At 44.5% G+C, this 15,383-nt stretch overlaps 1 protein-coding gene across 13 annotated transcripts in view; it reads left to right on the top strand.

The window, feature by feature from the left end:
* LOC129831871 (protein Aster-B-like) overlaps positions 1 to 15,383 on the top strand; it is a 163,974-nt gene that overhangs the window by 65,533 nt on the left and 83,058 nt on the right. For 2 of the 13 annotated variants that reach the window (XM_055895397.1, XM_055895394.1), the window contains exon 1: positions 8,145 to 9,597. The exons of 3 other annotated variants lie outside the window; for them this stretch is intronic. In XM_055895397.1, the coding sequence (XP_055751372.1) occupies positions 9,179 to 9,597 (419 nt within the window). In that variant the 5' untranslated portion in view covers positions 8,145 to 9,178. Of the gene's footprint in view, positions 1 to 8,144; positions 9,598 to 15,383 lie in introns of those variants that run through there. 8 more of the 13 variants (XM_055895398.1, XM_055895396.1, XM_055895389.1 and 5 more) reach the window with 7 other exon arrangements.

Genomic DNA, 15,383 nt, shown 5'->3' with positions numbered 1-15,383 from the left:
TATGAATGTAGCTTACACTGGCTCTCATCCTAGACAACTCTATCTGAATAACACCCCTTGCTTCTCACAGACAGGCTCTCTCAGCCTCAGACAGCTTCTCTTCTTCTGTAATGTGTGACGTGACTTTGTCAGGCCTGGGAAAGTGATTCTCTAGCTCACAGGAAGTGTCAGTCAGGGCCCTTTCTCTTTCTGTCATATTGAAACTACAATGTTTTCTTCACAGATAAAATAAGTTCACAAACCTTCTCCCACACTGCAGTGCCAGGTGGCATGGATGCAAAAATGTCCATTCATTAGAATCCACATAATAATCCTGTTGCTGCAGGATTATTTCCCTGCTGTAGCAAACTGGCTCAAAGATCCTACATCTGTACTAGAGAGTTGGAGATACTCTGATGAAGTAGCTGGTGGAGAAGAAGCATGGGAACGGTCTGTCCGAGAAACTGTGGCGGCACTAATGACATCACTTCTATGGAAATGACAGAGTCGAACTGGCCTTAAAAGGTATTTTTGTTTGAGATGACGTGAACCAAAATGTAATTTCTGAAAAAGATTCAGTGATTGGTCTGCCTGTTTGTAGCTGGACATAATTTGTGGTTTTGACAGGATGTTAAAGATGTCTATAACACCATTATCGTGTAGGATGATTAATACTGTAAACCTGTCTTCTCTACACACTACAAATTAGCCATATCTAGTTAAACCTCTCTCTTCATTCATTCAGTCAATCAATCAATCAAATGTATTTATAAAGCCCTTTTTACATCAGCCGATCTCACAAAGTGCTATACAGAAATCCAGCCTAAAACCCCAAACAGGAAGCAATGCAGATGTATAAGCACGGTGGCTAGGAAAATCTCGCTAGAAAGGCAGGAACCTAGGAAGAAACCTAGAGAGGAGCCAGGCTCTGAGGGGTGGCCAGTCCTCTTCTGGCTGTGCCGGGTAGAGATTATAACAGAACATGGCCAAGCTGTTCAAACGTTCATAGATGACCAGCAGGGTCAAATAATAATAATCACAGTGGTTGTAGAGGGTGCAACAGGTCAGCACCTCAGGAGTACATGTCAGTTGGCTTTTCATAGCCAATCATTCAGAGTTAGAGACAGCAGGTGGGTAGAGAGAGAGAGTTGAAAACAGCAGGCCCGGGACAAGGTAGCACGTCCGGTGATCAGGTCAGGGTTCCATAGCAGGTAGCAGGTAGACAGCAAGGAGTCGTCAGGCCAAATGGTCCTGAGGCGTGGTCCTAGGCAGGTCCTCCAAGAGAAGAGAGAGAGTTAGAGGGAGCATACTTAAATTCACACAGGACACCGGATAAGACAGGAGAAATACTCCAGATATAACTGACTGATCCTAGCCCGACACAAACAATTGCAGCATAAATACTGGAGGCTGAGACAGGTGGGGTCAGTAAACACTGTGGCCCCGTCCGACGATACAGGGCCAACCAGGCAGGATATAACCCCACCCACTTTGCCAAGGCACAGCTCCCACACCACTAGAGCGATATCTTCAAACCACCAACTTACTACCCTGAGACATGGCCGAGTATAGCCCACGAAGATCTCCCCCACGGTACAAACCCGAGGGGGGCGCCAACCGGGACAGGAAGATCACGTCAGTGACTCAACCCACTCAAGTGACGCATCCCTCCTAGGAACGGCATGAAAGAGCACCAGTAAGCCAGTGACTCAGCCCCTGTAATAGGGTTAAAGGCAGAGAATCCCAGTGGAGAGAGGGAAACTGGCCAGGCAGAGACAGCAAGGGCGGTTCGTTGCTCCAGAGCCTTTCCGTTCACCTTCACACTCCTGGGCCAGACTACACTCAATCATATGACCTACTGAAGAGATGAGTCTTCAATAAAGACTTAAAGGTCGAGACCAAGTCTGCGTCTCTCACATGGATAGGCAGACCATTCCATAAAAATGTAGCTCTATAGGAAAAAGCTAACAGTAAAACCTTGAAATCAGCCCTTGCCTTAACAGGAAGCCAGTGTAGAGAGGCTAGCACTGGAGTAATATGATCTTTTTTTCTCTTTTTTTGTTTATGGCCATGAAAGCAATTCCTTCTAGTTATCACAAACCAGTTATCGCAAACACATCACTTAACCCTATATAGAAGATAGAATGTGAATAATAGAGCATATCAAACCAAAATAGACTGTGTCAAGTGCTTTGTTAGAACAAATCACATATATTAAGTTTAAATGAATGTGCCGTCATCTAATTCATTCCTAACAGGCTCAATCAGGCTTAATAACCCAGACATATCCTCCTGTGATTGTGGTTTAAACAAACACTGTCGGTCTGGTGAAAACCCACCTTTCACTGTTTTAGAATGAGACTGTGTTAAAGCTTGTCTGTCTGACTGACTATTTCACATGTTCCACACCTCAATCTGGGCCCATGTAGGTGTCCACATTGGAGCAAGTGCTATTTTTAGAACACACAGAATACTGTAAATAAAAGATGAAAGCTCTCCTTTCCTCCATAGACGTGGACCAAAACAACATTCAGCTCTTTTTAGGACAGATAGTCAGAGGTATACATAAGTATTCACTGCCAGGCTGATTAGTTGTGATGCACTTCATCAAGCAGAGTTGGGTTTAGGATGGCACTTTAATGTGTGTAGTGTGAAGATACAGTCACAGTACAAGGCCCTCAATGCACACTAGTATGCCTTTGGAGAGTGTTGGTATGATATGAATCCTTGTAGCCACTGATGTAAGATTCATGCGACAGATAAACATAGTACAGATCATTTCCAGAGGCATTTAAAATGCTTTTTGTGTTTACACGATTTTTCCACATAACTAATTTCCATCTGTGGTCCATTTCGATCGTCATGTGCCATCTGACATTGTTGTCACATGCACGTACAGTAAGCAACACAGAAGCAGTTGTATAGATTCTGTATACAAGATGAATCATCATGAATACAGTGGTTTGGTACATAATGTGTTCCTTTATTCCCCTCCACTACAGTGGGTTAATTAGTGATCAGATTCCAGTGAAGCGTGTAGCGTACTGTGAGGCCTATAGAGTACTGTGAGGCCTGTAGCGTACTGTGGGGCCTGTGGGATCTGTAGCGTACTGTGAGGCCTGTAGCATACTGTGAGGCCTGTAGCGTACTGTGGGGCCTGTGGGATCTGTAGCGTACTGTGAGGTCTCTAGCGTACTGTGAGGTCTCTAGCGTACTGTGAGGTCTCTAGCGTACTGTGAGGCCTGTAGCGTACTGTGAGGCATGTGAGGTCTGTAGCGTACTGTGAGGTCTGTAGCGTACTGTGAGGTCTGTAGCGTACTGTGAGGCCTGTAGCGTACTGTGAGGTCTGTGTGGTCTGTAAGCGTACTTTGAGGCATGTGGGATCTGTAGCGTACTGTGAGGTCTGTAGCATACTGTGAGGTCTGTGAGATCTGTAGCATACAGTGAGGTCTGTAGCGTACTGTGAGGCCTGTAGCGTGTTGTGAGGTCTATGAGATCTGTAGCGTACAGTGAGGTCTGTAGGGTACTGTGAGATCTGTAGCGTATTGTGAGGTCTGTAAGCGTACTGTGAGGCATGTGAGGACTGTAGCGTACTGTGAGGTCTGTAGCGTACTGTGAGGTCTGTAGCGTACTGTGAGGTCTGTAGCGTACTGTGAGGTCTGTAGCGTACTGTGAGGTCTGTAGCGTACTGTGAGGTCTGTAGCGTACTGTGAGGCCTGTAGCGTACTGTGAGGTCTGTGAGATCTGTAGCGTACTGTGAGGTCTGTAGCGTACTGTGAGGCATGTGGGATCTGTAGCGTACTGTGAGGTCTGTAGCGTACCGTGAGGCCTGTAGCGTTCTGTGAGGTCTGTAGCGTACTGTGAGGTCTGTGAGATCTGTAGTGGACGGTGAGGCCTGTAGCGTACAGTGAGGTCTTTGGCATTCTGTGAGACCTGTGATGTCTACTTTAACTTTTGTGTAGGAAGGGGATAGTAGGACAGGGTAAATGTGATTATGTGAGCAAGCAGGGTTTATGTTCTCCTCACAGCTTAACAGCACTCATGGTATTTCTGCATCACCCTCCAGTGCCTTGGAGCATAACGCAATCCTCTTACGTTACATATTAAACATCTAAATGGGTCTGAAAGTGTTCTGTTCAAACAGTGTTGTTCTCCAATCTGGTCTCCAAGTCTGTAACATTTCACCCTGAAAAAAAAGAGAACTTGAATTTAATAAAATCTTCTGCAATGTATGAATATTTTATGAGTGGTAGTACCTACAGTATGTCCATAATTGTTTGTTGTTCACGTAGCTTACTTTGTCTGTCTCCTTTTCAAGTCGTAGCATTGTTTGATGACTCGAGTCCACTGGCGTTCTGTATCAGTAGTTCATCTGGCAGTATGGTCACTGTGGATCAAAGTATGATTCTCCTTGAAGAGGAGTCCTAGACATGCAGTAGACATGCAGTAGGAACTAGGGTATAGCCTGAAAGTTTTTGACAAAGGTATAAATCACAGCAGAGCACTAGAGCCTGCAGGCAGCTCTGTCCTCCACAGCACCAGCTGTTTCACTCACACACTCCGACTTCCTGCCATGCTGAGAGGAGAGCGGACTACTCTTATCAGTCAGAGATGCTACCATAGCTCTATTATAGTGTAGGCTTAAGCTAATAGAAAAGATGTTGACGATAATTCATGATAGCCCTGTGTGATACTTACAGGTAGTACGGTCAAAGTACTTCAAAGTATCTATTTTCTGAGTTTTAACCATGCTTTGCACCACAGGAGTTTATTTAATTCTCTGAGAGCAGGCAGGACAATGAAATGTTCAGCTATGTATCCTCTTTGATCTCTCTCTGAATGGTTCTGTGACCCGTGTAAAAGTCTTAATGTAAAAGTCTTAACTGATTGCAGTACTTAGAGCTGCTGTTCTGTCCTCACCAGAGCCTTACATCATGTGCTTACTTTTCCATGGAAGTCTTTATGATCGTTAACATGACTCTGTAATCTGCACATGCTTTGTTACTGCGTGCTGTTGACATGGCGATGGACTAACAATAGAATGGGGAGAAGACAGAACAATACTGTGAAACGTTTGATGGTCAGAAATGAGGCATGAAAGGAGGCTAGCGGTCAAGTAGTCAGACTGTAGCGTAGAGCGGTCGACCGCAGCGGTCCAAGTAATGGAAAATAGCCATCTCTGTCTCAGCTGTAACAGCAAAGTGACTCTGTGGTGGGTCCAGCTGTTGGTCCTAATAATGTACACCAGGCACAATAAATGATGAGGGCATTTGAGGTTCCTCCATCTGTGCCTGATGGCCTCGAGTCGCCGCACGTTCCTTTTTAGGGGAGGCCAGCATCTTAGAAAGGCTCGGGGACAGTGTGGTCTTCTGTACCGCTTTGTTCCTTTTCTTTAGCATATTTATTAATCATTTCCAGGTGCACGTTCATGTAGAAACCATATTTTATATGCAGTGGCAATTTTAGCATGTACATCTTGGTGGGGGAAAAAAAATAAATGTTTTTGATGCGTGCCAGGTGGTAAACAGGTGGGGCCCTGAATGATGCATCGCCACTGGTTATATGACATGACTTCACTGTTGTGCTGTTACAGTGGAATATAACACCTTATTAATGAAGTGACTGTATAACCTCTATAGGTTAGACCACTCTTCTCCTTCTGTCTCTTCATTCTAAGCACCAGCCTCTCGTTTAGTGGTGGTGACATCACCTGTTCACCTGAGCATGTCCAGGGCGACCGGAACGTGTGAAGCTGTAAAGAGAATTTATAAAGCATGCATAATGCATGCTGTTTTCCCACTGCCACGCTGAGCCTGCCAACAGGTTGGTCTGTGGAGAGGGGGTGGGGGTTGATTTAGAGAGGTGGGGAGGCAGCTGTGGAGCACGCTCAGACCGGACTAGATGAAAGGTCTAAAGGCATCCCGCAGTGTCGCCACGAGTCTCCGTTTCCCCCGGTAACTTAATCTGCTGCTGATGAGTCACGGACACAATCACCTTGGAAATTGACACCTGGAGAGAGGTTTGTGTGTTTGTGCATGTGCACGTGCATGTATGTGTGAATGCCGCTCTCTATTGTACTACCTTCCAACTTTAAAGGCATAATCTGAAGAGTGATATTTTAATTTCTCCCAAATTTGCTGTCGATCGTTTCACAGATTGTGGGACGTTTGTTCATTACTGAACATTGTTCATTATTGTTATTACCTAGCATAAAAATAATTGGATGGCTAAGACCTGAAGGTGAACTGTCTCCACATTGTCCTTCTTTTACTAGGTCATTTGACAGAATAATACATTCAGCAGAGTACCTGTGTGTTGAGTGTTGTGTAGAAAAACAGCTGATAGTACATGGTACAGTATCCTACTGTAGGCAGCTATTGGAAACAAAATCGTTAAAAAATATTTTAAAAAATTACCCCCTTTTTCTCCCCAATTTCGTGGTATCCAATTGCTAATAGTTACTGTCTTGTCTCATCGCTACAACTCCCGCACAGACTCGGGAGAGGCGAAGGTCGAGAGCCATGCGTCCTCTGAAACACAACCCAAGCAAGCCGCACTGCTTCTTAACACAGCGCGCATCCATCCCGGAAGCCAGCCGCACCAATGTGTCGGAGGAAACACTGTACACCTGGCAACCTGGTTAGCATGCACTGCGCCCAGCCCCCACAGGAGTTGCTAATGCACGATGAGACAAGGATATCCCTGCCGGCCAAACCCTCCCTAACCCGGACGACGCTAGGCCAATTGTGTGTCGCCCCATGTGCCTCCCGGTCGCGGCAGAGCCTGGGCTCGAACCCAGAGTCTCTGGTGGCACAGCTAGCACTGCGTCACCCGGGAGGCACAAAACAGTTTTTGATGTAGTGTCTACTAGTTCATCATTGGCTGCCAGTAATATTTGTACTGATCTCCAGATATTTGACCACGGCACCCAGGTGAATGAATCTCTTGCGGGTAGAGGGGCCAGTGCTGGCTAATCACTCAGTGATTTGAATCGGTAGATTTGTTTACTATGTCTCAAATTCAGTGGCAAATGCAACACCTTGGCACATTCATCCATCAATCTTCCCAGTTGTTGTAGTAGGCTATGTCATATTAATTCAATTCATCTAACGAAGGTATTATTGATTCAGTTTAAACGGGTTACAGACCTCTTAAAGTTTGAACTTTGAACGTTCAAGATTTTAAAAGTTTGTTTTGAAGCGGAAAACATCCTCTTCCACTATCAAAGACCAACTTGATTTACAAGATCAAGGCCTGTACTTTAAAATAGAATAAGCACTATGACCATAAGCAGAATAAGCTATTTCTGCATAACGTTTACAATACTGTATATTAGTCAATATGTAGAGCTTAGGTCATGGGAAACTGGCTTGTTAAACCCAGATGGTTATGATTACCATTGACTTCTCTGTGTGTCTGCTGTGCTCTGACCTACATGTAACTGCCAAAATAATGAAAACACTTGAGTGAATGTTGGTGTTTCCTTTATTTTGGTATTTACCTGTATATCCTCTGTGGGTTGCTTTAGGGGTTATTTATACCCACGCTGTCTCTTCACACTGTTCGTAAAGAGGCCATGGAGCAGGCTTGTTGACACATAAAACTGTTAGTGTTGTTGACAGATACAGCCGTTTGAGTGTGTCATAGAGGACATGAAACCTGCCTGTTAGAGTGTGGGGTAGAGGACAGGAAACTTGCCTGCTCCGTACAGTAACAATGGAAGGCTAGAGCTCCATTCTGCAGTAACAGGTTATCACTTCATCAAAGCCTTCATCCAAGTGTTTTTCTCTTTCATAATAATTGTCTTCTTCAGACCCCCATGTCTCAGATATTTACACTTTCCCCATGGCAATATCACTTACCCATCACACAGTTTAAGAAATACATCTGCTACTTAAATAATGTGATCGTCAATGTGTCTTTTGGCCTATGTACAGTATATTACACAGTGGGTATATCTGAACCTATAGGTCTACAATTACCTTTGCATTTGTACAGTGAAATATAGACTTGAGCACATGGCTAGTAGTTCAAAACTTCTCTTATTGGTTAATGTTCTCTGAGTCAGTAAGGTGTATGGTGGTGGACTCAGACAGTGGAGACACAGAGTAGCACTGCCTGCTAACAGCATTAAATGCATTACATGGAGATACCAGTGTAAGGACAGGTTAGTGTAAATGAGAAAGTGTGTGTGTGTGTGTCCCTCTACATATTTATTTGTGTGTGTTTTCTGTCTGTGTTCATTGTGTTTCCTGGGTGCATGTTTGTGTGCGTGTCTTTGTGTGTGCGTGTGTGCGTGTGTGTGTCTGCTTTGCTGTGTCATCGCCCTCAGCACCCCTATCACCTCCCTCTAACCTGTAGGACGTGTCTGTGCGGAGCCAGAGAGGACAGCGGGACACTGGCGCTCCAGACGACGGACTGCAAGAGCCTACCCAACCTACAACACAGGCATGGGACAGTAACCAATAACCTGGAGCCTACAGTACAGCATACAGTATAGAGTTCATCTTTTCAGTCAACTTCAAGACTGGAGTGTTGCTGGTACTTGGAGTCTTCCTGTTTAGCATTGGGAGTAGCAGACAGTCAGTCCTAGCAGCCAGCAGTGGACAGCAGGCAGCCAGCGAGCAGAGGGAGCGAGAGAGCTGTGAATGTGTAACTGGGCCTGCCAGTCCCGGGGGAGAGCAGAGGAGTACTGTTACACTCCCTGAAAGACCTTATACATGTTTCATCTGCTCCTTGGAGAACAGACGCCCCCTTTGTTGTCTCATCCATCCGTCTCTCCTGGCTCGAGACGCTGCTGCAAATTGCTTGTCTCGCCGTCGCCCGACGACCAGCAACAGCCACACATCTCCCCACAGCTGAGGACCAGGCCAGGCCCAGGGTATCTGAAGGGCTCACCTCCTCACCTGTAAGCTAACCTTGAAAACCAGTGGTGAGGAACCAGAAGAGTATATAAGGCTATATGAGAAATCAGTAAATGAGGACGACCCAGTATTTTTTGAGTGTCTCTGTGCTATTGGAGCATCTTGGCACCTGACTCTCAACAACCAGCTACCCCCTCAGCTTCCGCCAACTACAGATCCCAGCAAGCCTGCCAACTACTAAAACGGCGAGCCAGCCAGCACCTCTCCTCCAATATCCACTGTCCTAGTAGCAGTCTCTGAGTGTGATTGTGTGTCTGTGAGTCTGAGCCTTGACCATGAACGAGAACTTACGGCCCCCGTCGCTCCAGTTGAGTGTCCCCCGCGATGCCCCTGCCTACTCGGATGGTGGGAATGGTGGGGTCTCGGATGGTCCTGTGTGGTCAAGCTCGTCCACCCCAACACTACGACGCAAGCGCTTCAAGATGCGGCGCATGAAGAACGTGCCTAGCGAGAGAGAGAAGGAGAAAGACAGGGGCAGGCTGGGGAATGGGTGGCTAGTCTCTACCCGCTCCCACTCGGGCTCCAAGGAGTACCTGCAGCTGCCCTCCATTGAGATCACCCGGTCCAGCGACGAGGATGGGGCCTCCTGGTCTAACTGCTCTACGCCCAGCGCCTCACCCCGACGCAAGCGCTTCCTGCTCCGCAAGTGGCTGAGGGTGAGAGAGAAGAAGGAGCACGCCGGCAGCGAGAGCAGGTTGGTATGGAGTATTACCTCCCCCAAAATGTCAACTTTTCTCCTTTCTTCCCTCCTGTTTCCCCCTTAAACCCTTCATGCTGCTTTGAGCCTGCTGTCACGGTCCACTAACGTTTTGGCCAGTACTAACACTAACAGAAAGAACCTTGTCAAGGTCCTTGTCATGTTAGAATGTCTCTTTTTTTTATTGAGCTGTAAGATTGAATAAGAATCCCAGGTTTATGATTGTGAGGCAGCAGCCTGCTGCCCATTGTATTCAACATTATATATATGTTTTACACACACCACGAGGCAGGAATAAAAGCTGTCAGTTATACAGTAGCGCCTTGATGCAGCATTCAAATGCACCATGAGCTAGAGGTAAGAAAATCATTCGCAAAATCCCTGCTGAACTGCACATAGATGTATTTAGAGAACATAGAGGCCTAGGATCAGTGGATTCATGCAGCCTAATGATTTGGTTACTGTGCATTACCATGTGAAAAGCCCCATGAGCACTAGTTTCAATTTATATTGTTACATGCACAGGATACAGCATGTGTAAAACTGTATAGTGGAATGCTTAATCTCTGCGCTCTTTCCTAATATTCAACAATAGAAGTAGTAATATAGATAAGAAATAAAACACTTGAAATGCAAGACAACACAAAGAAGAAAAGAACAAGAATGCAGTCATATACAGGTCTTACCGTACACATAGATCAAATCAAATGTTATTGGTCACATACACATGGTTAGCAGATGTTAATGCGAGTGTAGCGAAATGCTTGTGCTTCTAGTTCCGACCATGCAGTAATATCTAACAAGTAATCTAACAATTTCCCAACAACTACCTTATACCCACAAGTGTAAAGGAATGAATAAGAATATGTACATATAAATATGTGGATGAGCGATGGCTAAACGGCATAGGCAAGATGCAGTAAATGGTATAGAGGACAGTATATACATATGAGATGAGTAATGTAGGGTATGTAAACATTATATAAAGTGGCATTGTTTAAAGTGACTAGTGATACATTTATTATGTCAAATTTTTTATTATTAATGTGGCTAGAGATTTGAGTCAGTATGTTTGCAGCAGCCACTCAGTGTTAGTGGTGGCTGTTTAACAGTGTGATGGCCTTGAGATAGAAGCTGTTTTTCAGTTTCTCGTTCCCAGCTTTGATGCACCTGTACTGACCTCGCCTTCTGGATGATAGCGGGGTGAACAGGCAGTGGCTCGGGTGATTGTTGTACTTGATGATCTTTTTTGCCTTCCTGTGACATCGGGTGGTGTAGGTGTCCTGGAGGGCAGGTAGTTTGCCCCCGGTGATGCATTGTGCAGACCTCACTACCCTCTGGAGAGCCTTGTGGTTGTGGGCGGAGCAGTTGCCGCATCAGGCGGTGAAACAGCCCGAAAGGATGCTCTCGATTGTGCATCTGTAAATGTTTGTGAGTGTTTTTGGTGACAAGCCAAATTTCTTCAGCCTCCTGAGGTTGAAGAGGCACTGTTGTGTACGCCGAGGAACTTAAAACTTTCCACCTTCTCCACTACTGTCCCGTCGATGTGGATAGGGGGGTACTCCCTCTGCTGTTTCCTGAAGTCCATGATCATCTCCTTTTGTTTTGCTGACGTTGAGTGTGTGGTTGTTTTCCTGACACCACACTCCGAGGGCCCTCACCTCCTCCCTGTAGGCCATCTCGTCGTTGTTGGTAATCAAGCCTACCACTATAGTGTCATCTGCAAACTTGATGATTCAGTTGGAGGCGTGCATGGCCACGCAGTCATGGGTGAACAGGGAGTACAGGAGAGGGCTGAGAACGCACCCTTGTGGGGCCCCAGTGTTGAGGATCAGCGGGATGGAGATGTTGTTTCCTGCCCTCACCACCTGGGGGCGGCCCGTCAGAAAGTCCAGGACCCAGTTGCACAGGGCGGGGTCGAGACCCAGGGTCTCGAGCTTAATGACGAGTTTGGAGGGTACTATGGTGTTAAATGCTGAGCTGTAATCGATGAACAGCATTCTTACATAGGTATTCCTCTTGTCCAGATGGTTTAGGGCAGTGTGCAGTGTGATTGCGTCTTCTGTGGACCTATTGTGGCGATAAGCAAATTGGAGTAGATAAGGTCTTACCGTATACACAGGTCTTACCGTATACACAGGTCTTACCGTATACACAGGTCTTACCGTATATACAGGTATTACCGTATATACAGGTCTTATAGTATATGCAGGTCAGTCCAGTGCCAGCACTGTTAATACAATGTGCAGGGATACTTGAGCGATTAAAGAAGGAATGTACATGTATAGTCCATCAATCAATCAAGTTTATTTTATATAGCCCTTCGTACATCAGCTAATATCTCGAAGTGCTGTACAGAAACCCAGCCTAAAACCCCAAACAGCAAGCAATGCAGGTGTAGAAGCACGGTGGCTAGGAAAAGCTCCCTAGTCCATTTGGAAAGTATTCAGACTCTTTGACTTTCTCCACAATTTTCCTCATCATATTTCCTCATCAATCTACACACAATACCCCCATAATGACAAAGCAAAAACAGTTTTTGATTTTTTTTTACAAATGTAAAAAAAGAAAATAAGGAAATATCTAATTTCCACAAGTATTCAGACCCTTTACTCAGTACTTTGTTGAAGCACCTTTGCCAGCAATTACAGCCTCGAGTCTTCTTGGGTATGACGCAACAAGCTTGGCACACCTGTATTTGGGGAGTTTTACCCATCCTTCTCTGCAGACCCTCTCAAGCTCTGTCAGGTTGGATGGGGAGCGTCGCTGCACAGCTATTTTCAGGTCTCTCCAGAGATGTTTGATCGGGTTCAAGTCCGGGTTCTGGCTGGGCCGTTGTCCTGTTGGAAGGTGAACCGTCGCCCCAGTCTTTCCCTCGATCCTGATTAGACTCCCAGTCCCAGCCACTGAAAAACATCCCCACAGTATGATGCTGCCACCACCATGCTTCACCGTAGGGATGATGTCCGGTTTCCTCCAGACATGACGCTTGGCATTCAGGCCAAAGAGTTCAATCTTGGTTTCATCAGACCAGAGAATCTTGTTTCTCATGGTCTGAGAGTCCTTTAGGTGCCTTTTGGCAAACTCCAAGCGGGCTGTGCTTTTTACTGAGGAGTGGCTTCCGTCTGGCCACTCTACCATAAAGGCCTGATTGGTGGAGTGCTGAAGAGATGGTTGTCCTTCTGGAAGATTCTCCCATCTCCACAGAGAAACTCTTTCAAAGTGACCATCATGTTCTTGGTCACCTCCCTGACCTAGGCACTTCTCCCCCGATTGCTCAGTTTGGCCAGGGGGCCAGCTCTAGGAAGAGTCTTCGTGGTTCTTAACTTCTTCCAATTAAATAATGCTAGAGACCATTGTCTTCTTGAGGACCTTCAATGCTGCAGAAATGTTTTGGTACGCTTCCCCAGATCTGTGCCTCGACATAATCCTGTCTCGGAGCCCTGTGAACAATTTCTTCGACCTCATGGCTTTGGTTTTTGGTCTGATATGTACTGTTAACTGTGGGACGTTATAAACACAGGTGTGTGCCTTTCCAAATCAGTACGATACAGGACAGTACAGGAAAGAAAATAAAATAAAAGTAGAGCAGGGTATAGGTCAGTACTATACAGTACATTACTGTACAGTAGATTACAGTTTTTTTAAGTACTGCAGAGTACACTATAATTTACTGTGTTGTACTGTACTGTATTGGTCTATAGTCTACTGTACTTTACTGTACTGCACTATAGTTTACTGTACTGAACTATACTGTGCTATACTGTGCTGTACTATGTTGTCCAAACTTGTCAAACATAAATGACTATGATGGGTACAGAATTGATCACAAGTCATTTTGATATCAATCATTTATTCTAATGAGCTCCACCCCCAAACAAAACCAGTCTTCTTCTTTGATAGCGGCAATCATTAGAATAATAGCCCATTTAATTGTACAGATATATAAAAATGGTATCCACGAGTTCATCTGACTCTGGGGAAGTAGATAAATGGTCTCATTGCTAAAAATCTCAACATATTCCTTAAGCTGTCCCAATTTCGTCCCAATTTCGTAAAAATGTTTTGACTTTTAAACGTTCACACCCCTACAAAGGCAAAATGCAGAAACTACATAATTTGTTTTACTGCAAAATCTGACTTCTAAGTATTTTTTGTCTTGGCAGACAGCAATTCCTGACACTCCATTACATATTCTGGCTTGTTCTTTTGTCAGGAAACTAAATACCACATTAATCAGATATTATACCTGGGCATTACAGATCAGACTTTTGATCAAATTCGTAGTTACTGCGTTTTGCCTTTGTAGGGCAGTGTGTGAATGTTTAAATGTTATAATGTTTAAATGAAAATGGGAAGTTTATGTTGAAGGGATACTTCCTTTATCTACTTCCCCAGAGTCAGATGAATTTGTGCATACCATTTTTATATATCTGTCCAGTATGAAGGAAGTTATAGGTAGTTTCGCAAGACAAAGCTAACTAGCATTAGCGCAATGACTGAAAGTCTATGCTATCTGCTAGACGCTAGTTAGCAATTGCGCTAGTTCCCAACATCTTCAAATTGCACGCAGAGACATAGAAGTGGTATCTACAAGTTTATCTGACTCTGGAGAAGTAGATAAAGGGCCTCATTGCCAAAATCCCGAAGTATCCCTTTAAGAAAAAATCCTTAACCATGTATGTTTTTTTTCTTCCACAAAATTTAAATCACTGTGCAGGTATCACAAAACTACCACTAACAGGTCCCGATCATTATCATCATAAAAAATATATATAATCTTTAACTAATTCCTAACGCAACAATGCTGTAATGTTCTTGATAGATATGCATCTTTAAAATGATTTGCCAAGGATATAAAGCGCTCCGCAAGTGCCCAAGACAGGTCACGGGAGACAATGCACGCAAATGGATTTCGAATTTTGGAATATATATACCTTTCAGATGAGACGTCGAGCGTGCATAATCTCAATGTTAATTCTGGCCAAAACACTGTAGACTCAAGTGATCACTATCGAACACAACAGAAAGTAGCCACTTGATAAAGGCCTTAGGGGCCAAGTGTTCGGTTTGAGATTCAGCCATTAACTGCAGTAGATAACTTCATTGCCCTCTATTGGTCATATTCAAAATACGCAATAGGAACGTATTCTGCATTGTGCACCTGGAATTTATGAATATTTCTCACTGTTTTAATGGAAAACCCTTAATAGCCAGTGTGTAGAGTTACACTCAAACACACGAAGGGGGATATTACATGTTCTACCTTTGTGTACCTATTCAGGATACATGACAATGAAGCTAATGACAGGGGACCCATGGTGTCATACTGTTACCATCATTCTGTTACCTGGTGTTAATCCACATCACTTACTGTAGTTAAATAACTAAAAGAGATTTTTTGCAAACTCAAGGTGTCATGTCATAGCTGACAACACATTCTTTCTGCAGGCATCTTTCAATCTTAATTCGGGAGCGGGTAGAGGCTTGAGTTTTTGGAAAACTTGGTCACATAAAAAACTGAGGGAGATTTTAACCTCATTCTATTACCCAGCTTCACATCTACACTGTTTTTCAAGTAAATGTTTTTTTGTAAAATTGACAATGGAATTTGTTAGAAGTAGTCCTTAACTTCGCAATCAATGGTTTTAGTTTGGCATACTTTTAAAGTGAAAAAAGTATCAGCGTCATTCTGTTATCATGGAATTGCCTTACTGTTTGGAGTCACGGTTTAAGAAGCAGAGAATTCCACAGCACACATGATCATCTTATCTCAACTTCTT

This window comes from Salvelinus fontinalis, chromosome 33, assembly GCF_029448725.1.
Source record: "Salvelinus fontinalis isolate EN_2023a chromosome 33, ASM2944872v1, whole genome shotgun sequence".
In the NCBI taxonomy this organism is placed as follows: domain Eukaryota; kingdom Metazoa; phylum Chordata; class Actinopteri; order Salmoniformes; family Salmonidae; genus Salvelinus; species Salvelinus fontinalis.
The sequence above is the reverse complement of the archived record's forward strand: the minus strand, read 5'-3'. Positions and strand labels throughout refer to the sequence as shown.